This window comes from Peromyscus leucopus, chromosome 5 (genome assembly GCF_004664715.2).
Source record: "Peromyscus leucopus breed LL Stock chromosome 5, UCI_PerLeu_2.1, whole genome shotgun sequence".
Lineage (NCBI taxonomy): Eukaryota > Metazoa > Chordata > Mammalia > Rodentia > Cricetidae > Peromyscus > Peromyscus leucopus.
The window spans coordinates 21,961,238-21,986,656 of NC_051067.1; the positions used below are offsets into that span (position 1 = coordinate 21,961,238).

Sequence of the window (25,419 nt, forward strand, 5' to 3'; positions counted from 1 at the left end):
AAGAATACAGGTTATTCTTCCAGAGGACCTGGGTTCAATTCCAGGATCCACAGCAGCTCACAACCATCTCTAACTCCAGTCCTAGGGGAGCTATGAAAGTGGGTACCAGGCACACAAACACATGCAATCAAGATACCCATACACATTTTAAAAGAACCCCCAAGTCACCCAGCTTCTTTATTATAAACCTCTGCAAGCATAGCCCTGTCCACACTACAAACCAGCCCATCCTATGTGGTTCAGCCAACTTGGCATGAGGTCTAGGAAGCCATAGGACATGAAGACTGGCAAAAATGAAAGAATTTCACTTTTATCAAAACTAAAGCAGGATTCCTACAACCCAACCCCAAAGGGAGGCTTATGTACAAAGACAGTTGCCACATGGCTCTGGCAGGGATCCAAGACAATTAAATACATTGTTTTTTCACTTTAGGTCATGGCCTTTGGTTTATAAAAGGTACAGTTTCTACCAAAGGTGACTGGCCAATATTTAATGAAAGAAACTGGTAAAGAAAAGACAGGTGGTCCAGAACAAAAGGCAATGTGTAATTACAGACTGGCACTGGGATGTATAATTGGTAAAGGTTAGGCACATGTCCCAGAGTCCAGGGGAAACTGAAACACTGCTAGTCCCAAGCATTTGGGATGAGGCTACTCCACCTGTGCATGCATGCCTTTAATCAAATGGGGGTCTGTGCCTCCTACCATCTAGGGGTGCCAGATGAATATGGACAAAAGCCCAAGGCTCCTTCCTGCAGCCTAGCTGGCCAAGCCAGAGAAGGGCAGTCCTGCATTGTGAAATTATAGTTGATTTTTTTTTTAGCTGAAAATCAAAACAGAGGAATGAAAGCACTGATAGTGTAGATAAATGCATGAGAAATGGTCAGTAATTCTCCCAGAGCTTCCAGCCAGCTTCTGATGTATGTTAGGACTGAGGGGCAGTAGCCATCTCTCTTGACAGATACCCTGTTTGGGGGCGGGGGGGTACTTCACAGGATGTCTAGTTCATTCTTCATCGTGGGTCTGAGGTGAATGCATCAACAACTATTTGAAATATCGACAATCACTCTCAGAGCAGAAATGTCACTTCCACAGAACCCAACGGAGGCAGAGGGGACAGTCAAGTTATTTGTCAGCACCCACAGCTCATCTCTGTCCTTGCTGGCGCTGAAAACCCATGAGGGAGAAGCTACACCGTTTCTGCATGCTGTATGTCTTTGCAGTCTAGTAAAATCCACGGGCCCTTTCCAGACTGTTTGTAAATGCATAAAGCATACAGGATAAAAAAGGAGAGCAATTATGCCAAAATAGAGTTCTCGGATATTAAAAAGCACATTTGAGAAATGGGCCTACATGTGTTTCCTTATGAAAGCTTCAATAAGACCTACCCAAGCCACCAGCACCGCTGCTGTCACCAGGAAAGCTATCAACAGACCAGCACATTACAGTCATAGTGAGGAAGAGGACTGAATTTTCATGGCAGGAATTATCTACCAGACACCGTCATGCTCCCTAGCACCGTCATGTTCCCTAAGCACCTACCCAGGATGCTTTCCAGAAGAAAAGTAATAAACAGAATTTGTCATGTAGATTTCATTCTTCACATCTAGAATATTTAAAAACAAAAGAGCAACAACAGTTCTTGCAGCTATTCCAGACTCCTAACTTTCTCTAACAGTCAAATTTGTTTACCAACCAATACGACCAACCAGTATTTGGTTCAAATGTGTTTATATTGAGCATAACCTTCCACATAGCAATAAACGGTACAAAGGAGTATAGTTTCATGGATTAAGAGTTAGAAAAGTTTAATTTTTGACATTAGTTCACTCTGCAAAACATTCATTGATCAATATGGGCGACAATAGTGAGAACACAAAGAAACAGATGTAAACAAATACCAGCTGACTCTGCACCTCTTGGTTGTTAACTGGCCAGGCAACCAAGGATGCTCAACAATCAGGAGAACAGGGCATTTCTGACAAGATACATGGTATAGGTAGCATTCTGAAAGATGAAAGAGCTTCATATGAAAGAGGTTGCTTCCTGCCATCATACTGCATAATCCAACCAGCCCTGGTCACCCACTGTGTGCCCCCTACTGCTCCTCACTGCCAAATGCACCTCAGTTCTCTGCAATCCCCCCTGCCCACAACTTGTACCTCACCATCCCTGAAACTCCCCATCCAGTGACTCACACATCACCACCTGTCTGCACTGCTGCATCTACCCAGATGCGCAGTCATCCTTCAAGTCCCAGGTCCCAGGCAGTCTGCTGGAGAAAGATGTCCCGTCAAGCTGTACAGCTGTGTGCGTGTGTTCACCCACATGCCCTCATGAGGTTGCCTACGGAGCTCTGAATGTGGCCTGAGGCCACAGCCTCAGGCCCAGCCTGACCAACCCACATTTGTTGATGGCCAATGTTTAACTTGTTTCTGAAATAAGCTAAAAGCATCATACTCTTGCCACACTAACAGAAGGATGTCCATGAAGATCATACAAGTGTGTCATTTGTATTACCTAGTTGTTTTTACATATGGCAAATGTGGTGGTTTGAATGGAATGTATCCCACAGTCTCTGGTCCCCAGTTGGTGGCCCTATTTAGGGAAGCCTTAGGAGGTGTGGCCTTGCTGGAGGAAGTATGTCACTGGGGGTGGGTTTTTAAAGCGTAAAGACTGGCATCGTTTTTACATTTACTCTCTCCATTTCCCGTCTGCATTTCAAGATGTGGGCTCTCAGCTGTCCCTGCTGCCCTGCTTGGTACTGGCTGCCCTGCTTCCCTGCAATGACTGTGACAGACTCTCAGCCCTCTGGAACCAGAAGTTCACAATGAACTTCCCATCTTGAAGTTGCCTTGATCGTGGTGTTTTATGGAGGGACAGAAAAGTAACTAAGGCACAAGTTGGTAGCAAGGAGTGGACTGTTGCTGTGACAGACCTGAGCGTGTTGTTTTTAGGTGGACTGTGGAAGACTTTGGGATTCTGGATACTAGAAAAGCAGCTGAATGTGGTAAGCAGAGCTTAATGGGCCATCCTAGTAGGAGCCTGAAAGACATCTTTCCTGACTCCGTAGTTTTTTAAAAGTTCTCATGTATATGTCAGCTAGCATACAGGAGCATGTGTAGTGGTATTGGTGAAATTACTATGGCCACTCCACGTAGTTAAAAGGATATTTATTTAATGGTGTAACTCACAAATTAAGTGATAGGTAGGTCGCAGGGTCTGGGGAAGGTGTATCGCAGTCCAGCGGTGTTCTCTGGAGCTCTGCTCAGTCAACCTCCACCGTTCAGCGTCCCAGCACAGAGAGAGCACTGGCCCATCCAGCTCTCAGGTCTCCAGGCGCCTCCCCTGGCCCCGCCTTGTAGGTGTGACAGTTGCCAGAGTCTCAATGGGGGCTGGAACTTCCAGATCCAAGTTGGAATGGCTACCCATTACATCTCCCCCTTTTTGTCTAAATAAGAAGGTTCTAAACTAATACAAGACTATATACAAAGGAATGGTTATCAAATATTGTCCAGGAATAATGAGGGATAATGACCTAGATAAGATGTAACTACAACTAATGCAAACAATATCAAGCAAGAAACACATACTAAAATCCAGAGAAGTAAAGAGCATAGGTAAATGGCATGTTATAAAGACAATTCAAAGGTGTCCTATCCTAAAGAACCTGAATCTAATACTTAATACGTTCTATCTAAGATATTATATATATATGTATATATATATATATATATATATATATATATATATATATATATATTATATATATATACTAAGTTGTAACCATAACTGCTAGTCTTCAATCTATACCTTGCCACATGGCTGGTGGCTTACCGGAGTCTTTACATGCTGCTTGTCCTGGCGGTGGCTGCAGTGTCTCCCTCTCCTTCCTGTTTCCCCAATTCTCCTCTCTCCTTATCCCGCCTATTCTTCCTGTCTGGTCACTGGCCATCAGTGTTTTATTTATATAGAGTGATAACCACAACAAGCATGTGCTTTTCTACATTAATGGGCGCCTAAAGCATCCCAAGTACTTGCCATTACAGAGAATACTGAAATGGAAATCTCAGGCAGGGCAGTCATGTTTTAGCTTCAGTTTAGGATAAATTTCAAGAGATAGAACCTGTATATAGACCCTTTAACTCACACCTCCACAAAGGAGCATACCTGCTCCACACAACCTCAGCAGCCCAGACTCTAATTCTTTAAAAATACCAAAAGCCAGGGCTGGAGAGGTAGCTCAGTGGTTAAGAGCACTTGATGTTCTGGCAGTAGACCCATATTCAGTTTCCAGCACTCACATGGTGTCTCTCAACCATCCATAAACTCCAGTTCCAGGGGATCCCATACCCTCTTTTGCCTTCATGGCCACTGTATGGTACACACACGTTCAAGCAAACAACACACACGTAAAATAAGAATACGCTTTGAAAATAGCAAATGCTTTGAAAAGTAGAAATTAGCTTCACACTATTCTCATTTCTACATTTTATTACAGAGAATGATTTTTCATTATTTGTGTTACTTTATGGTTAGTTTGCAATTAACTGATGTAATAAAATAAGCTACATTTTAATATTAACTTCATCTATCAATTGAAAATGTAGAACTTCTGTTTTTATATCTGCCATGCTTTCTATTGCCAAGTTCCGAGTCGCCAAGCCTGAGGATGTGCTCTCTGCAGAGGTCCAAGATGGTCTACACTTCCCAACTTTCTATGTTTTGCTTTTCTGTATGTCCTTGACTTACAGGATGGGCTGAGCTTCCTTGTTCCAAGCACTCACTCGGTTCAAGCTCAGCATGATTTGCAAAAGCTCCTGCATTGTGTGTGAGTGTTTATATAGGATTAAGACTCATTCTGGTTGGGCGGTGGTGGTGCACAACTTTAATCCCAGCACTCGGGAGGCAGAGGCCAGCGGATTTCTGTGAGTTCAAGGCCAGCCTGGTCTCCAAACTGAGTTCCAGGAAAGGCGCAAAGCTACACAGAGAAACCCTGTCTCGAAAAACCAAAAGAGAAAAAAAAAAAAAAAAAAAAAGACTCATTCTGAAATTGTAAATGTTAGAAGGGAACAGTCACTTTAGAAGATTCTGGAAACTACCAACTAGCTGTATTGTGCATGCCGAGAGACATATGCCAAGCAAAAGAGCCCATGGACAATGGTTTGCTGAAATGAGATGTACCTGGATTTACCTGCTAATGAGACCTGGCCTCTCTGAACTCTTCTCTGTGTCTCATTAAAAAGGAAAAGTATGGTGGCAGATACTTCTTGTACCAGTCATCCCCATAAACATGAAAAGCAAGTCACTATTAAAGGCTACCTGGTTTTTACCCACAGAAGTGCTACTGTTAAGGTTTTATGGACTAAACTAGGCTATTTTTTTTTTTATCAATTAGCCTGTTATTTCACTGAAAAGATATACTCCAAATACCTTTAATACCAGTACCAGGGAGGCAGAACAGAAACAGGGAGACCGCTGTTGAGTTCAAGATCAGCCAGGGCTATGCAGTGAGGTCTTGTCTCCAAAAATAAATAAATAAAAATAAAAAGAATATAATGAACAACTTTCATGTGTAGCCGGAAGTTTTTCTGTGTCCCGCAGCCATTTGGTCCCAAATAAATACACAGAGGCTTATATTAATTACAAACTGTTTAATCTGTGGCTCAGGCTTATTGCTAGCTAGCTATTACATCTTAAATCAACCCATTTCCATTAATCTACACTTTGTTATGTGGCTGTGGCATTATCGGTCTGCTGGCATCTTGTTCCTTGGGTAGCTGGATGGCGTCTTCTCTGACTCCACCCTTCTCCCTGTCTCTCTGCTTGGATTTCCTGCCTGGCTCTTATCCTGCCTTACCATAGGTCAAAGCAGCTACTTTATTAACCAATGGTAGCAACATACTTTCACAGCATACAGAAAGACCATTCCATAGCATTCATGTTCATAGATTAAGCTCAAATGCCCCTTAACCATGTACAAGCCCTGGCACATATACATACATATTTTCTACAATAAGAATAATGATGTCCACATCCATGAGGCTGTCAGTAGCTCTCCATACACTTACTAAGTGTGTAACCCCCCACAAATTGTACTTCTCTCATATGTAATATGGTCTCAGCTCCAGCCTACCCAAGTTAGCTTTTCCATGGTATTTTCATTCATGCTCTGTACTTCCAGACTGTTCTAGCAGCATGTCAGGTCAGAATGTCTCATGAAGCATCCTGTAGCCTGGTCTAGCTTGGTCTCAAGTTGAGAAGTCATCCACTTGAACCAAGCTACTCTCCTTAGCCAAATAGCTCACCCCCTGAACTCTGCTTTCCTGCTTTTGGGAACATCCACAAAGGAAGGGAAATTCCACATACAGGCTGGGGCTTCCCGAAGGTGAGACTTGGAGAAATGGTTTACTACGGACATAGAAACTAAAGGGTGCCTGGAATCGGAGAGCAGCTTCCTCATGCAAACACACGGTCTGTCACCAGCTCTGCTAGCAGCCTTGTCTTTCTAGAGCAATTAGCAATCAGTTCAGGTTGTATAACTGGGAGCTTGTCTTAGCCCTCTTACTAAACTGCAGGGTCACGGAGGCCACATCTCATGTCAGACACTCTGGTGCCCTCCACAGCTCTTGGCAAGCACAGGGAGAGTCTTATGAGACTATTTATCCAACATTGTGAACAAACAAGAAAAATATCCAATCACTATGAATGCAAAGTTGAAACTTCCACTTCATATAATAAAGTCTCTTAATTTTCTTCACAGATGACATCACCAGAAAAATGTTTTTTCAAGCCTTAGGAAAAAAGTTAATCATTGCTATAAACCATCTCAAATGCCACACTGCCATCAGTGTTTAACGAGATCCAGACCAACACACATACAAGTCTACACTGCTACACAACATGCAGTGCCAAAGGACCATTAGGCACCTATGAGATTCATACTTAACTACGGCACCCCGCTACAGCCTGAATCTGACTGGCAGATGTGTACTGCTGAACTGACGCTATCTAGGCAGCACACAAGTCCAAGTGTGGCCGGTAACATCCTCTTCCTGCAGCCAGGGCTTCCTGGTTTCATTGAAGATCAAAGAGCTCTGAAGCCTGATTCTCAGAGTTAGACATCCTCTGTCTACACTGTAAAACATGTACCTGCCCAAGTACTAGGTTTCCAAGAACAACATTGATAGACACACTACACAACAAACACATTCTCTGGGGTAAATTAAAGGCTTCCAAGGAAGATGTAGTGCCTAGAAACTTGATAGCAAAAATGTATTCCAAAGCACTATACAATAGCCTGGAACATGGTATGTCCTGCCAGAGTTTGCCCAACACTAAGTGGAACTACTTTCTGCTCAGTTCTAAGAATCCAATAGTGAAGAGAAGGGTCAGGATGTGCCAAGGCCCATCCTGTCCTAACAGCAAAGACGACGTAACAGCCAACATCAGCGTGTTATAGTTCTTCCACTGTAACCACTGTATCACAGGACAGAGCCTGTGGTGAACTCCTGACAAGCCTTGCAAAGCCTTTGCTTTCTTCCTTCCCCAGATGGCCTGCGAATGTCCAACTACAAATTCCACTTCCCCAGGACAAGCATGTTCCATGAGGGGACTCATCATCACCAAGATTTCATTCACATAAAAATCCGTCGGGACTTATATGACCATGACATAAAGATGTCAGGAGAATTCCCTAGGAATACTAGGAGTACCTCAATATGTAGAAAGGGCACTAAAGCAAAACATAGTCTAACAAAAACTGTGTGCCTCGTGTACTGTATGAAAGAGAGAATAACTGCAGTGAGGGGGTGGGGTGGGGCAGTAAGATGGCTCAGAAAGTTAAGACCCTTGCTGCCAATCCTGACCACCTGATCCCTGGGGTAGAAGGGAAGTGATGACTCCTGACCAACAGACACACCACACATACACAACAGACACACACATACACAACACACACACACATACACAACAGACACACACAGTGATAAAATAATTAAATAAAAACGTAAAAGTTTAAAAATAAAATAAAGGGAGAGAAGCAAGGCCAGGTAAGAACAAGGAGGTAAATCTGGTAGTGAAACTTCACCAGAACTATCCACCCAACCATAAGCTGGTCACATGGCTATGCTAGCCTTCAACATATATGGTCGGCCCTCTATGTCCATAGTTTTTGCATCCACAGATGCAAACATAAGCAGACAGAAAATACTTGGGGAAAAAACCAGAAACTACTGGACACTCATGGTCCTTTTTGCCCCTCACTACCCCCTGAACAATATAGCATAACAGCTAGTTATAGCTGTATTGTGTGTAACATCAGTCCATCTGCTGATGACTTCAAGTTTATTAGAGGTTAGATGTGGGTCATACAAATACCACGTTCATATGAGAAACTGGAGCACTCAGACTTTGATCTGTGTGGTCCTAGAATCAATCTCCTGAGGAGTCCAAAAACTGTGTGGACTGTGTGCTGAGTGGTGATCTCCAAATTACCCAGCTTAAGGCTCAGTGAGGGAAAGTAGCCTTGTGCTACCCACAAAGCTTACAAACTAAAGAGCTAGCATTTGCTTCCAAACCCACAACCCAAACTCCAAGTCCTTATTTTTTTTCTTTTACTCCAATTCAACGATTCTTTCAGTAACAACAACTGGTATTTAAAGTTCTTGGTGGGCTAATACTGGTATCGTGATTTCGGATTTTAAGTATCAGTAATGCCTACAAGTATCTTACAGCAATTCACCTCATAATTTGCATCTTTCAAACAGCATGTAGATTCGCTGCTGACTTAACGGGATTCTGCAAGGAGCCATTACCAAAGCTTATTAGCACACACCACACACAACTCGATGCCTTTAAGGTGCAGGATGCTGTCTGGCAGAGGGCTGTTTGGACCAGACACATGGCTAACCCAGTACAGATAAAGTAAGGTCACAGATCCTCTCCCTGAAGCACAACCAGAGGGACAAACTGGTCACATTCAACCATTCCCTGCACTTTGGAAATCTACCACAGTCATCTGTAAACTCAGACTCAAGTCCTCAAGGCAAGTACGGACCTCTTGGGTAAGATCAGCACAGCAGGGACCTGGAGCTTTCTTCCTTGAAGCTGTTCCCAGGCCCCCTAGCATCAGCTCAGTCAGTGCCACAGTTCAACCCAGGGCAGGCTGCGAAACCAGCAAGTCCAGGGCTAGTGCCAAGCTCACTAGACAGGGCACAGGAGCAGGTGAATGGCAATCCCATAAACAAGTGAACTTGGAAGGCCAGCGGCTCTCTGTGTCTGATGGTGAGCTCCTGACCAGCATAAACAAGATTCCAAGGAATTCACAGGAAACTCTGGGAGGAGAGGCAACCACTGTGCACTGGATAAACTCTCCCCAACCCCAGGCCCCCCAGAAGCTCTGCACTAACAGCAGACAGGATAACGATGCTGCCGTGGTCACATGCAAAGATGTCAGAGGGTCTGGTTAAAAGTAAAAGCCAAGGAAAGAAGTATCTGAACTGTGTGCAATTCAAAGGCGTGCCTGGCCTTCCCGTGGATTCATCTGAGGAGAAAGAAAGCTTTCTGAACCAATCTCTGGCCAACACAAAAATACACAGTGTGACCTCCTCAAAACCCCAGCTTTAAAGGGAAAATAAATTAGAAAACAAAACATGAACCAACACTGAACACAGAGCTAGGGAGATGGCTCAGCAGGCTACAGCACTTGCCTCCCAAGTCTGCCTCTCAATCCCAAAAAAGATCTGTTTATCAATCCCCAAACACCCTAAAGCCAACAGCAATCGCACAGGTCGATACATAATCCCAGTGGTCCTAAGGCAACATGGAGGCAGAGACAGGAGCCCTGGAACCCCTCAGTCAAGCTAGCCTGCTGAACACAGTACAGAGTGAACAGTAAAGAGACCCTGCCTCAAGCAAGGTGGAAGGCAAGGGCCAACACTAATGTCGTCCTATGACCCCCACACAGGTACCATGGCATGTGTGTGTGCAAGTACACACACAAGAGATCAGCAGCTATACCATATGGGAACACACAAACTTTTTTCTTACCATTACTCCCTAAACAGTACAGTATAACAATGATTTCCAGAGTACTTCAATCGTGTTAGGAACTGCAAGCAATCGAGGGATAATTGAGGAAACAGGAGTGTGCAGGAATGCCACTTCCACCAATGGGCTTGACCATCTGTAGACAGAGTCCTGAAAACAGTCACCTTCATATACCAAGGGACAACTGTATGAGTGATGAGAGAAAATGGGACCTGAGGTTGGATGGGTGAGGAAGGATGGAGACGGACAGAAGGTCACAAAGGACACAAATGAAGAAAAGACAGTGGTGAAGGGATTGGGGTGGGGAGATGAGTCAGATTGGGGGGGCAGATCTACTAAAGCACTTTGAAAATATCGCAAGAACATGCTGGGTGGTGGTGGTGCACACCTTTAATCCCAGCACTCAGGAAGTAGAGGCAGGCAGATCTCTGTGAGTTCAAGACCAACCTGGTCTACAGAGTGAGTTCTAAAGCAACCAGGGCGACACAGAGAAACCTGTCTCTATAAACCAGAAAGAAAAAAAAAAAAAAGTACTGCATCAATATATAATATCTCGTATGCTAATTTTAAAGTTATTTCAAAATAAAAGAAGTGGGGGCCGTGAGATGACTCAGCAGATAAAAGAACCTGCCACCAAGCCTGACTGCTTGAGTTCAATCCCTAGGACCCACATGATGGATGATGAAAACTTACTCCCAAAAGTCATTATCTGTGTATGACTGGCATGTGCATGCTCATGCACACATGCACACACACTAAATAAATAAATAGATAAAATGATCAAACTTTACTAAAATAGCAGTAATAATCCAGACATCTAAAGACAGCATTCTGAGATCTGCATCTGAACACATCCCACTCAACTGCTGAAAGGCAATGGGAACTAACTAGCTGACTAACTAACTATCTATCTACCTTGTGGAAAGCTCAACTCAGCTCACAGAGATTAAGAAAAATAAAAGTGACAACACAAACAGCTGCCTTCTCATCACAGACAATGGGGAGCCTGGAGCACAGACAGAAACACCGAACCCCATGAAGTCAGTTCTCCTGAGGTGAAGGGAATAGAGAGATTCGGAGACTGTGCAGAAGAGCCCTGGCTTTGGGAAGACCTGCTCCTCTAAGTTGAAGGGACACAGACAACAGGCTGAGTTCACAGAACAGTGCCTAGAATGGCCACTACGAAGACAGACACAGGCTGTTCCATATTTCGTTTCATTCCTTCTTTTCCGATGTTTTTAAAATCAGGTTGCAGAAAGCTGTCACTTCACCCTGTCTGGCTGGCTTTGTAACACACGGCCAAACACTGATGACAATGGCAGAACAGAAAGGAAGAAAGGAGATTTGGGCAAAGTTTCCGGATTTTACCCGAGTTTGGTTTGCATTGTTCCCGGACATCGATGCATGAAGACACGCTTGAGAATAACCACGAAGATCATAAAAACGGAAATCAAGACAAGTACTAACAGACACCAATAAAGTACAAAGGAATAAATGTATGAAGAAAAGAGAAATGAAAGAGCAAAAATGGCAGGTACAAATGAGACAATCCATGAATGGGAAGCTGAAGGGCCACCATTAGGATGTATGACGAAGCAGCTGCAGAAATGGGCTGTCTACTACGGCTTTAATTTAGACTCTCATAAGCAAAAGGCTAAAGAATAAGAAAACATACACCAAACAGTAGCCCAAATAATGAGCTACAGTAATATCAGGCAGAGTGGAGGTTAAATCCCACTGGACTTGTGAATTCCAGACTGTTGATAGCAACATTAACCACACTGGGCAAGCCCACATGTCCATCAGCTCATGAATAGACAAGCAGGCTGTGTATAAAAAAATACCATTTCACAACAAATGGTAATAAAATCCTGGTGTGTGCTACTGGGTGGAAGAATCTCAAGCACATTATGCCAAATACGATTTAAATGTATTGAGAAGACAATTTCTCTTATGATCCCCTTTACCTGATTTCCAGAGAGGGCCATGTAGAACAGGAAAGCAGGGCAGCCGTTATCTAGGCTGGAGCTGGGATGAGGTCAGACCCCCAGTGGCTGGAGGTCACCTCAGGATACATCACACACATGATATATAACTAGATTGTACCAAAGGCTGCCCCCACTCTTTAAACTTACTGGGCATTTCTGAACTGAGCACTTACCCTAGATTTTACTGACTAGATATCACACTTTACAAAGCTCAAATACACACTACATCGTAGTGTGGCTGAGGCAATTAACTCTACTGCCTGGAGATTGGAGAAGGTGACTTTCCTGTGCAATAACTTCCATCAAATCCATCCTTAGTGGAAAATCAAGCTCCTCCAAGACCCTGTATGACTGGAATGTGGATCATCACACACTGGACACTATCCTATGGAAGCACAGAAGATTAGCTCAAGCCAGAGGCATCTAGAAGGTTAGGCAAGGCACCCAACCCCCTTGCTCTGCAGGCGCACACTGCCTGGCTGTCAGCTGAATGCCTGCTAGGTCCGCTGGTCACATAGCTGCACCGATGTTTGGATTTTCGTGTTTGAACACCACAGTCTGTATGTCCTGACTAATGAAGGGCAGAGCAGGGCCACAGAAGCCCACACAGAGCTTTCTGTGTGATGGAAGTCAATGTGGCCATTTGCTGTAATGTACTTGAGGACCACCAAAGGCTCCTGCTGTCAGAGAAGAAAATGCCACTCAAGCAGTTACTGATTCGCACACAGGTTTTGAGCTGTGTGTTGACCCTGGCTCTATTTGGAAGCAGATACTTCCGCTTAGTCAGCCACATGGAGCTACTCATCGCTGCCATCACCCCATGAAAATGGCCCTAGATGGAACATGAGGCAACAGACGCAAGTATGTTTTAAAGAAACAATTTCAGAAACAGACAAGGTCTGGATTTGGCCCGTAGTTTCCTGACCCCTGCTCCAAAATGACAGCTACTCAAGAGTGAACCAGAGACCTGCTATCTATGCACTCAACCGTGGCCATTACTTCCCTTGCTCATCAACAGCAGACCAAAGCAAAACACTTGTGCTGTCAGGTTCGTTTGAGGGTGTTTAACAGTTTTTAAAAGACTGCCTCATTCTTTTAACCTTCCATCCTCTTCCCTAGATATCAACAAACATTTGGCCCTACACAGAAGTTCAAGTCTCTTTGTTTTTGTTTTAATGTCATAATGTAGAATAACAACACCTGGTCTCTAACTTCTTACAGAAAGTCGAATACACCTTCCCTAGTAGCATAAAAATATTAACTTAATAATTTTATCATTACAAAAAAGTAGAAACTACACACATCAAATGTAAGAAGTCTTTACCCTTTGGGTCCTTAAAATTCAATTTCACTAAGAAAATACACTCTAACTAAAAAACCAACAATCCCAGGATCCCAGACTGGTCCCGCCACCCTGTTCTTTCTTCTACCAAAGCTTGATGGAATTATTTTCTCTGCCAGTCTGTGTTTCCTTTCTTTAAAAATCTATGTCAAAGTTGTTTCCTCCATCAAGTTCTCACCAGAAAAAACTGAAGTGGATGCCTCTGAGCAGGATGCCCCATGCTCCAGCACTGACATCATTTCTGGCTTTTTTCCTCTGGAGTCCCTACGGCATATACATACATATGGCATATACATAGTCCATTACAGCAGCTGAGTGTGGTAGCATCCCTAACCTTTTCCCGGACGTGGGAGACATCTATACTGGAAACGAAGGCAGGAACTGGTTTTAGTTCACTATAACAAGAAGTAAAATAGGAAAGGAATATAAGACACACACACACACACACACACACACACACACACACACTGATATGCTAAAAACCAGCGCTTCGTGGCACCTTACCTACACCTGCAATGTGGGAGACCCTCAACAATGAAAAAAATCTGCTTGTTCTAATTTCTGCGATGCATACCATACAAGGAATAGCTTAAAATGTCAGTCATTTGGCTTAAATATTTAATAGGTTCACCTCTGAAATTTAAGATAATCTTCTGAAACCTTCATATAAACATTGCCCTGCTTACTTTTAGGCAAGACATCTCTACTTCCAACCATGCACGACTAAGCAAACCACATACACAAACATCTTTAAGGACTAATTATTCTTAGGCAGAGTTTGGAAATTGCCAGGATTGTTTGTGATGGCAAATTCAACTTGAAGTCATATATACAAACGACTCTGAAATGGACTCTCAAAAAGCAAAGACTTAAAAGGAAAAAAGTTAATAATCCTTCCAACTCTGGCCTCCCTCCCATTGGTTCTGTATGCTATTCTTGACGCTTCACTCCATAGATGGAGAGCATTGACAAACTCGTCCATCAGGAAAGAGCTGCCTGCTGTCAACAGCAGCCAGTGTGAGCGTGACTGTGCATGTTGGAAGCCAAGGGGGTGGCTATGTAGATCCCAGCTGGGACACTCAGGGCAAGTGACAGTTGCTCTATCCCTCCCTTCCTCAGCTATAAAACATGGTTATAATTCACCTACTTCATGTAGTTGAAACAAGTACACATGACAAAAGCGCTTCGCATACAGCCCTGTAATAGACCTGTGGAAAGGGTAGCTACGCTGAACACCAGAAAACCATCTGCACAGCCTCTTCCTTGCCACCAGCCCAGGACAGCCATAACTATTTAAAAACAATGGGACACAAGGCGCCTGGTTTACCTTACCCATTCAAGAGTCATCACTTGAGGCTATCCTGGGCAGCATGGAAGCATCCCATCTCAACACAAACAAAAAGAAACCAAAATATTGGAAAGAACACTCCACAAATATCATCTACAGGAAAGAAGTAGGCAGCACAAAGTGGACTCGTTTATCACTCTGTTTATCTGTACAGAAGGCTGAATGAACCAAATATGAGCCAGGTCTTCCCCACTCCAACTTGTGCTAGCAGAGGAACACTGAGCCTGGGAAACTACCCAGGCTCCAAGGTGTGGATGCTTTTTCACTTACTTCTGCAATATAACATACTCCCCTAACTGTACATCTAGACCACTTTTATTTGACTATTGTAGGTATTAGACAGTTATGTGCTGGTCTTACAGTTTTCTTCAGTGACGAATCTCAAAGTTGTAAGACAAGAAGGTGGAAGTACACTTCCAAACAGCACAGCCATTAAATTTATATTCATCATTTAGTATCAGACCAATCTTTTTGGTTTTTTTTTGTTTGTTTGTTTGTTTTTTGTTTTTGTTTTTGTTTTTCTAGACAGGGTTTCTCTATGTAGCTTTGGTGCCTATCCTGGAACTCACTGTAGCCCAGGCTGGCCTTGGACTCACAGAGATCCACCTGCCTCTGTGCTGGGATTAAAATGCTGGAATTAAAGGTGTGTGCCACCACCGCCCAGTTCAACAAATCAGGCTTTATATCAATACAATAGGTATGCACATGTCAAGACCACCACGATTCCAATCATACTTAGGAACTCCTACATTAATTACACTGTAACTCTAATTGTAACCAATCGTACTGTGAGTGCATTCTATGTTTAAATACTGCTGCACAGCAGCAGTCTTACAGTACTCTCTAGAATGGAATATATCATAGACCCAACTCAAAACTTGGTTAAATTTTTACAATGAAAAGAGCAAAAACTAATGTAATATTCTAGGCATGGTGGTTCTTGCCTTTAATCCAAACACTTGGGAGAAAGAAGCAGAGGGATCTTCATGAGTCAAAATCCACCTGGTCTTCATACTGAGTTCCAGGCCAGCCAGGGATACGTACTAAGACTATGTCTCAATAATAATAATAACACAATCCTATACAACTGTATAATATATGAGTCTAGAAACCCAACGGTCAAAAGGGCCTCCTTGAAGAACTGAGAAGTCTTGTGAAATGACCCTATGTGGATATATGTTCTCATGCTCAGTGAGGAATCTCTAGTACTCGCTCTAACGAGGTGATATACTGCAATTGGCATATTAAAACATTTCAGAAGAGCACCCGTAATTAATATGCAGAAAAACACTGCCAAATGTTCTAAATACAAATTGAAAAGTGAAGCACTTCATCTATTCATGAAATATTGAACACAAGAACAAACGTTCCCCAGCCTCGCTCAAATCATTGCGTTCTGGTTGTGAGGCTTAGGAAGAGGTGTACAAGAGGAGGTTTGATTCCCATTACTTACTCTTCTATTCTACAGTAAGAAAAAAAATTATACCTCACCAGAACACACTGTGTGCAAAGATGCTCTAAAATAAAATCATTATTGTGGTTGATTATATTATTACATTTTATATTTTCTTTCAAAAAGAAAAAAATTGGCTAATGTTGAAAAGCATTCAGAAAGCATCAAATGTATTCTCAACATGAACTGAAAAATAATTACCTTCAAAACAAAATGAGAGGTTTTCTATATTAAGTCTATTCCCATACTATTCCAGTCAAATTAAATAACATCAGCCATTTATGTGACAGCTCCTAGAAACACCAGTGGTTTTTTCATATATATCATCTAAAACTGGTTTTTAAATTACTACCTACTTCCTTTCTAGCTTCAGTCATATACAGAAAAGTATTTCAAATAAGCCAAGGAGTTGTTTTCCCTACAGGATTCCTGACCTCTCAAATCATTCGCTGTCAGCATGGAATGGCTGACCTAACATTCAAATGTGTAAAAACAATGTGTAAAAGCAATGTGTAAACAGAATTCCCTCATGGCAATCATTAGAATTAGACAGAGTCTACTCATGAACTCAGATAACGCTTACATTAACAAGGCAAGCTTGCATTCATGGTAGAAGCTTTTAGGAAAACCACCACTAGAGCAGGCCCATGAACTGACAGCAAGTGAAAATATTCTCACTAGTGAGAGAACCCTGAAAAGCAGCTTGAGTTTCTCTTCCTACACTGGAGTGGAGCAGGGGACTGAAATGGCACTTATCTCCCAACCTAAATACAACACTCCAATCCCATGTGATGAATCACACTGAAATATTTTATAAGCTTTCATTTTCCTAATATTGGAGAAAGACTAACATTGTTTAACCTCTTTTAACATGTTAAAAACAGAACAAAACAAACAGGCAAGGACTGAATGAGTTCAGGGGGAAGAACGGAAGGGGTGGTAGAGAGCATGGACCTCCTTTCCCAGGTGGCTTTATGCCCTGGTTGCCCTCTCCAGGATCCCCAGTCTCTAGTAGTCAAGACAAGAATGACCTTCCATGAGCGCAGACAAGTGGCCTGTGTAGCACCAAGTGCAATCAATAAAGAAAGGGTTCTCTGTGGGCACTCCTGTCCTCTGCTTGTGAAATACATGCAACCAGAGCTTTGACGTCAGCCAGATCTGGGATGTGACCTGCGTTGCAAGTGCTTACCCTGTACCAGGCATGTGACAAACACTGCTGCAGCCCTGAGGTCTAGCCTTTACCCACTACCTGCACTTTACCAACAAGGAAAACAACTTGCACAAGACCACACAGCTCGGGGTCATAGCAAGAAGTCCAACTCTCGGCCTTCACCACCCATCAAAAGCACAGAGTACAACCATCATCACAGAAACTTCCTCCTCCAGTGAATGGGAACCCACACACAGAGACCCACAACTGGACAACGGGGAAAGGGTGAAAGACCTTGAACACTCAGTCCTAAATGGGATGTCTCCATAAAAACCCCTCCCTCAGGGCTCAAGGAAGTATTCAGAAGAGGAGGCAGAGAGATTGTAAGAGATAGTGGGGCTAGAGGACACCAAGAAACAATGTCTTCCAGATTCAACAGGATGGACGCACATATGAACTCAGAGACTTTGGTAGCATGCACAGGGCCTGCACAGGTCTAAGCCGGATGGGGTCCCAGTGCTGAGAGAGGAAGCAGACACAACCCCCATCCCTAACCCAGAAGTTCCTTCCAATGGAGTCTCACTGGGCATACAATCCACTTAAGGGCAGGCCCCATATGCCCAGTAGTAGAGGGCCATAGAGTCAAGGATGGCCATGGTCACATGAGCCCCAAACGCTGCCTGGCATATTTTAATAAAGTTAACTTGCAGAGGGTGAAAAGGGGTCATTCTCTGAGGTGTTCACAGTCAAATGCATGCAACCAATAAAAGTGAAAAACAGTCATACCAAATTCTCAAAATATGATTTCCAAAACAAAAAAGACTAATATCTTGTATTTTCCACATTGACTTTTAATCTTAAAGAAGGTGAGGCTCTGAAACCTTACATTCAAATACAACAAAAACAGGCAGCAGCGCTTCGCTTTCCCACAGCTTTGAAACACAGAACTACTAGTCCAGCACAAGACAGCCCTGCATCTGAAATGACCGGCATCATCATCGTGTGAGTTATCAGTTCCTCAAGCCTTGACGCCTCAGAGGTCAAGGAAAACCCCAGGAAGGTGATGAGGATGGTCCTCCATCCTCAGAGTATGGACTGTGGGCCAAATGGCCCTGCTTCCCTGTCCTCTCACTAGGATCACATGGGACCTTGGGCCTTCACATCTGCCACCACGGTCTGTCTAGCAAGGTCAGTAGAGCACAAGGCTGGAGGAGACCCTCTCCAGGGAGGTGAGGGCGGCACTCTGAAGGGCGCCTCTCAGCAGCACTTTTCCTATGCTCTTCCACAGGTCTCCATCCACTCCAGAGCACAGTGTTGGGACTCTATGATCACCTGGACTGTGCGAGCAGGAAAAGGCACAAACAGAGTCTGCCTGGATTATAGGACAAGGATGGGGAAACCTAATTCCTACAAAGCAGACAGAGCGCCAGACCTGTATAACTCAGCCTCGTGTGTTTCAAACCTATTTTCTGCCTTTGCCCAAATCAAGTCTTCTCAGGTCTGTCTATGAAAGCATTTCTGAAAACAAAAACCTGCCCCTTTGGGAAACAGAGCCCACACAGGCCTAATAGTAAGATCCACACAATGCATACATACTGTTTCAGGACAATCTGGCACTTATAAGACTCATGTGTGCCTAAAAATTAATTTTGGTAGCTTTTTCATCAGCTTATTTCCAATCTCACACTTCCCAGGGGCAGAAAACACACACACACACACACACACACACACACACACACACACACACACATACACACCCCCCTACAGCAGAGAGCTGTGAGAACTCCACACTCTCTACTACCTGCCTCTCTGTACTCAACTTTTCCAGCAGAACCGCAAGCTCCACGCTCCTGCAGGCCCTGCCCGGTGAGCAGAGGGGCTCACACTCCGTCCAAGAGGAAGCAGCGGGCCCTGCAGAAGGCCCTCGTCCCTGAACTCCCGTGCGACTCTAATTCCAGTCTGTCCTTTACTAAACAGCCCTAAGTAAGCAATCGTCTACTGTCATGGGCCAGGATCGAACACTTCAAGTCCTCTTCAAAAAGTGAAAAATATCCTAATTTCAGAAAAGATGCAAGTGTCTTATTCTTATTTATTCTATATTTGAATAGTACAGAGGGCATGCTTTTAATATTTATGAGCCAAGGAATACTTCAGATTGATCATATACAGATATACCTTGACTGAAAACAGCCTAAGCTGAAAATGTGTTTGACAAACACAAAAAACAAAAGATATAAGAGTGGGAGGGATTTTGTTAGAAGGAGGGAGGGTTGACATGGTGGAAGGGGGGAAGATGAGCAGGAAGTGTGTGATTAGATTACATTATAGAAATGTGAAACCACCAAGGAACAAATTTAATTTAAAAGTGAGTTTAAAGGGTAGGGAGACAGCTCGGTGATATAGAGCACTACCTAACATGTACAAGGCTCTACATTCAATCCTTACAAAAAAGAAAGAAAAGACTGAGAAAGCGCACTGACTACACTTGACTAATGACCACTCTCCCCTGGCAGCGCCACAGTGCACTCCAGGGTCCGCTGTTCCTTCCTAATTGCAAACTGACTAGCTGCTGAGACTCACCGCCACTGCCCAGCGGCCAGAGATCACAGGAGCACATCCTAAAAAAATGGCCAACTACCGACAACAGTCTCTACGGACAATAAACGTTTTCTTGTTCATTGGTTGAGACAGTGTCTCACTAAGTGGCCCAAGCTAACTTTGAATTCTTGGCCTCAGCTTCCTGAGTGAGCTGCAAGTACAGGTCCAGGCCACAGCCACTAATCCCAGCTGGAGAGGGTGTCTACTGATCATGTATCACTTTACACAATCGTAAAGCTAAGAAATCCTAAATTAATACCTCAGTCTAGGATCCATTAACAAATTTCTGGGCTCTATTAACTAGCGAAGGCCGCTAGAAGGCCACCTGCTGCCCTCATACAATCTGGAACATGGTTCCCTCTAGGCAGATAAATCGTAAAGGCAGGCCTCCAAATGCCCAGCTCCACAAGTATCCCTACCCCGAGTGCCTTGCCTGCAGCTGTAAACAAGATAAAGTCCACTCTTCAAAAAGCTCAGACTCAGAGAGAAGCACACATATTCAAGTTCCATGGTTTCTCTGTGGCTTCCAAATGTTACATTTAACATGCTCCAGCTAAATTCTCACCTCATCACTCAGGAGGCAGCGGCAGGTGGATCCCTGAGTTCAAAGCCAGCCTGGGCTACAGAGTGAGTTCCAGAAAAAGGTGCAAAGCTACACAGAGAAACCCTGTCTCAAAAAACAAAAACAAAAACAAAAACAAAAAAAAAAAAATCCTCACCTCATTAAACTCTGCACTATACTCATCCGTTACAACAGGAGGCCAGGGAAGTCACCTCTGCCAGCACAGAGTTCTAGTGCATTTTAAGGCAGGAAACAAGCATTGTTTCATGATTCAAGTAGCTCAGAAAATTGATCATATGTCCAAATGTCACCTTATGACTGGCCAAATACGTTTCTGCTGAGAACACTTACAATGAACTATCTAATTGTTAAGATATCTCTACTTTGAGTGTGTGTGCCTACAGTACGTTCTCCTAGTACAACAGGGCTGAAAACTCCGTCACCCAACGAGCGCACAGCAAAAAGCATCGTTCCCTGTGAGGACGGTTACTGAGAAGCTGCCGCCCAGCAGGCATACCGAAGTGAGCAGGACAGGGTGGAATAATGCTGACAGAGACAATGCTACTGGCCTATGTGTGTACTACACTAGCCTTAGCATTACTGCTGTGTTTACAACTGCTACTTACACACACACACACACACACACACACACACACAGAGAGAGAGAGAGAGAGACAGAGGGAGAGAGAGGGCTGTCGAGCGGCCTCAGGCAGGACCTAAGACGGGATCCTGAAGAAAGTGTTGTCACCACAGGAGGTGACAGTTCCAAGAAAGTCAGCTGTGCAAAGATCCTGAAGACCTTCCAAGGAGACAAGGTAGAAACCTGGACCGCTGATGCTCCTAACCCTAGTCACTAAAGTGTGCTTTCAGTTTGTTTTCTCTGTCTGTTTGTTTTTTTTTTTTTTAATTTATTTTTGTTGTTGTTGTTATCGTTGTTGTTGTTTCCGATACAAGGTTTCTCTGTGCAACAGCTCTGGCTGTCCTGGAACTCACTTTGTAAACCGGGCTGGCCTCAAACTCACAGAGATCCGCCTGCCTCTGCCTCCCAAGTGCTGGGATTAAAGGCGTGCGCGACCATCAGGCTTGTTGTGCTTTCAGTTTTTAACAAACAAAAATAAATAAATAATAAAATAAAATAAAGAGCAAAGAAACATAGAAAACTGATATAGAATAAAGACAAAATATTTTGACAGTTGTAAAATGTATTTCTATTTCATGTTAATTGTTATTACAAGAGCCAAAAAGTCAAGTTTTCTTTTCATTTGTAAGATTAAATGGTAACCTTGGTATGCTAATGTTCATTTACTATTGAATGAAAAACAACTTTTATAAGCATAGCCTGACAACACAGTAGTCACGAAGTCTACCTTGGTGCCCATGCTCCAGGACACCAGGGTCACTCATATCACCCAAGGCAGCTTCAAGGGCTGCAGCCTCCACATATAGCAAGGAGCTTAGACGAAGGTAGCATTTGTACCTCTTACACTGTACTACTCTTTACTCTTTTTAGATATACAAATACCCCTGTGTTACAATTCCCTCAGCTCGGATTCTTAAACGGTGGGTCACTTGCTTAGTTCTTAAAAACTGAATGTGGGCGTTGAAAAAGAAAACTTTGGCAACAGTAAAAGATTTCTAAACAAGCACAGACCAAAAATTAATTAAAAACCAAATGCATGGTGAATGCAAAATGGGAGGGGGAGGGAGGGGGCAGTGCTCACTGATGTTACAGCATGGACTGTACTGTGGTCTTAGCTCTGGACACAGAACAAGTGCACTTGTACCAAACTGGCCATCACACGCTCAAGGAACCCTGCCTGAAATACCTCCGCTCAGATTCCAAACAATTACATGTCATAAAGTGCCCTGTTAAACTGTCCAAAGGGTTCTGCTCCTCTAGAAACATGTAACAACTTAAAAGTTTCCAACCATTGCATGTATGTATCAAATAAGTCTTGATCTTTGTGTTGCATTGCTAGTGTTAAAATATTTGATTTTGAAAAATACTGTTACAGTTTCTGACTTGAGTTTTGTTAAAATAAATAAATAAAAGGCTTGGGGTTAGACAAGAATTTTCAACAATTTCTGAAATGCCCCAATCATACTTCTGCGATTTGATACCATGTACTATGTGAAAGAGCGTTCTCAGCATCACCTCAAAGCACCGATGACCTGAAAACCTGACAGATGCTCCACGTCCCACAGCATCCAATGGTCATCTGAGACCTAATTCTTTTGTGTAGAAATAAATAAGCATATCACTTTAGTGCGCAAATTTTCTTTTGGTGCTGGGAATAGAACCTAGGGCCTCAAGCATGTTAAGCCCACATCCTTACCCCAGGCTAGACCTCCACAAACACTGATGAGATACTTCTGTGTTGAAAATAAGTCAGTTTGCTCTGACTTCTGCAAATAACGTACTGTGTAAACATCAATTCCAACCCGCTTCACTTCTTCATCTCCACACAACTTACAGAAGTCAATCTCTGATAGGTATGAGAACACAGTGGGAAAGCTCACTGGATAGCACCTGCCTAGCGTGCGTGAAGTGCAGGGTTCAATCTCCCATAGACACAAAAAGGATAGAGGAAGGATTTTCTATTTTTAAATGAAGATAAAATCACAGTGATTCAATAATCAGAAAATATCAACCATCCATTTCAGATTCCATAGTTTCCGCTAAGAAATGACAAATCCCAGCCTTGAACGGGTCACTGGAAAACTAATTCTGTGGAATTCATTTATTCAACACGTAAGGGACAGCTACTACATAAGGTGTGACACAAAATGGAGCTGGCCGTGAAGCAGACTCAGTGGCTAAGGGACCCACACCCAGCGACACACTGGATGACGAGGTCCCTGGAAGCCTTTCTTCACTGAACAGAGCCTTACCTCGGAGATTTCTGGGATGAATCTGCTTCGTTCGAGGCATTTTCTTAGATTTAAGAGCTCCTTTTTCTTCTTAGAAATTGCTGGAAGAGCAGGTTACAAAAGGCTGGCTCCATGTATTTGTCCGACATCAGTTAATCCACATGCTGGAAAGGAACATAAAAGCAGTAAATCTCACTACCTTCAAAAGAAAAGGACACTTCAAATGTTAGAGCTAAGAGCAGTGCTGACCTCACCACAAGACAAAGTAACCTTTGCAAACATCATTCCCTTTGAACTAAGCCTAGGACAGGTCATCTCGTCACTCCCTAGGCCCTCTTGTTGAGAAAACAAGAGAAAAAAGTCATTAGCCATAGATTAGACAAGAGCGAAAATATTCGCTTTAGACTAGCATTACTGGAATTACAGTTAAAGTTAGTGTGAGGTCTAGACACACGCTGTATCCAGTCCATGTGCCCATTCCTAAGGGAAGCCCAATGTCCTGGTCATGTCATTTCAGTTGGCTCAGTTAACATGCACAGTTGCTATGGTGGCTGTTCCCCAGTGAGGGCACACCTCCATTCCAGGCTCAAAGCAGGACTGCACATGCCTGTGATCAGCAGCTGCATGTTGACCTTTGAGTAGACACAGACAAGCCTCACAACCATGCTGGCTCACTTAGTTATCAAAGAAAGATCTTCCAGATCATTCTGTCCCCTCTGGCACAGGCCAGGCACTGTTCTAGTCTGTGTATGTTACTAAAGGGTTGCAATGCTAGTAACACAATATGATTATGCTGCCTAAACAAAAAGCAGCCTTTTGTTGTTTTGTCTCTGAGGCCTGGAAATCACTTGTTAATGCAGCATAACCTAGTCTGTCCTGACTGTGCCTTTTCAAAAGCAATCTGAAATGCATCATACCAATATGCAATTATCCATCCGGCAGGTCCACCCCACAGCCCATGGGCAGTAGCCAAGTTTAACTAGGGATCTCTAAGAATGCCACCCAACACCAAAAGGTAAACTTATTTAAAACATTGTAAGTTTTCTTTTACCGTTTTTTTTTTTTTTGGGGGGGGGGTAACTCTGTTGCAAGGTTTTTGAGCCATGACATTATGTTGCAATGTCAGGCACAAAAAGGTTATATGCCTGAAACCTAACCACCCAAATGCCCAAATCAGCAACCCTAGTCTCCTCTCTTCCATTAGATTCTTTCTCAATAATCAGTTAAAATTTTAGCCTTGACTTCCTCCAACAACGCTGATAAGCAAAGCCCATTATGTTGGCACAAAAGGTGAAACAAAGTTTAATCACTAAGCAAACATAAAGAATAGAATAAGAATGCTTTGTTTAAAACCTCTCATATCTATTACTGCACACAGCACAAGAGAACACTTAGTGGGTACCTGTTTTACTGAAGAGTTTCTACTTATCACCTAACTTAATCCTAACAACTGAGAGAACAGCTCTAATTCATTCATTTTTACAGAGGGGAGGGAAAAAAAAAAACAAGTTTGGGGAGAGGTTATGAAACCAGCCTCAGATCAGTAACTATGGAATGTGGCCTCACATGACTCCATGAGCATTTCCTCAGAGAAGATAACATTTACCTACCCTAGACACCCCCCTCCCAATGATGAATGACACAGCAAATTGTGAGGACATACTTTGGAATCAAACCAGACCGGGTTCAAGGCCAGGCTTTACCCCATACTGTGTGGCCTTGTTCAAGGTACTTAACCTCTCTGAAAAGATCAGATTTCCCAAGCTGTAAAACCAGGAAACATTATCCACCTCAGGAGGGTTGTTATAAGGACCAAGCTAAACAACGTAGAAGCTTTGCCTACCACACGAAAATGCTTAAATATTAATTCCCGGGAAGATCGCCTCTAAGGGAAAGAATGTGTCTAAGATCCCAGAATAAGGTTTTAGTAATGTATGCTTTCACTTTAGCTAAAACGCATAAGGAAAAGGCGGCTAAAATTAACGTGCTTGCGGCTGTATTTCTAACACCGCTGTTAGTCGGCACAAGCATAGCGCAAACTGTTCACAACCTAATGC

General features: G+C 43.3%; 1 protein-coding gene across 4 annotated transcripts in view; it reads right to left on the bottom strand.

Annotated features, from left to right (window-relative positions):
- The window catches only part of Hivep1 (HIVEP zinc finger 1), a 143,602-nt gene that overhangs the window by 113,961 nt on the left and 4,222 nt on the right, over nucleotides 1–25,419 (bottom strand). For all 4 annotated transcript variants that reach the window (XM_037205773.1, XM_028867755.2, XM_028867756.2 and 1 more), the window contains exon 2: nucleotides 23,384–23,526. In XM_037205773.1, the coding sequence (XP_037061668.1) occupies nucleotides 23,384–23,423 (40 nt within the window). In that variant the 5' untranslated portion in view covers nucleotides 23,424–23,526. The remainder of the gene's footprint in view (nucleotides 1–23,383; nucleotides 23,527–25,419) is intronic.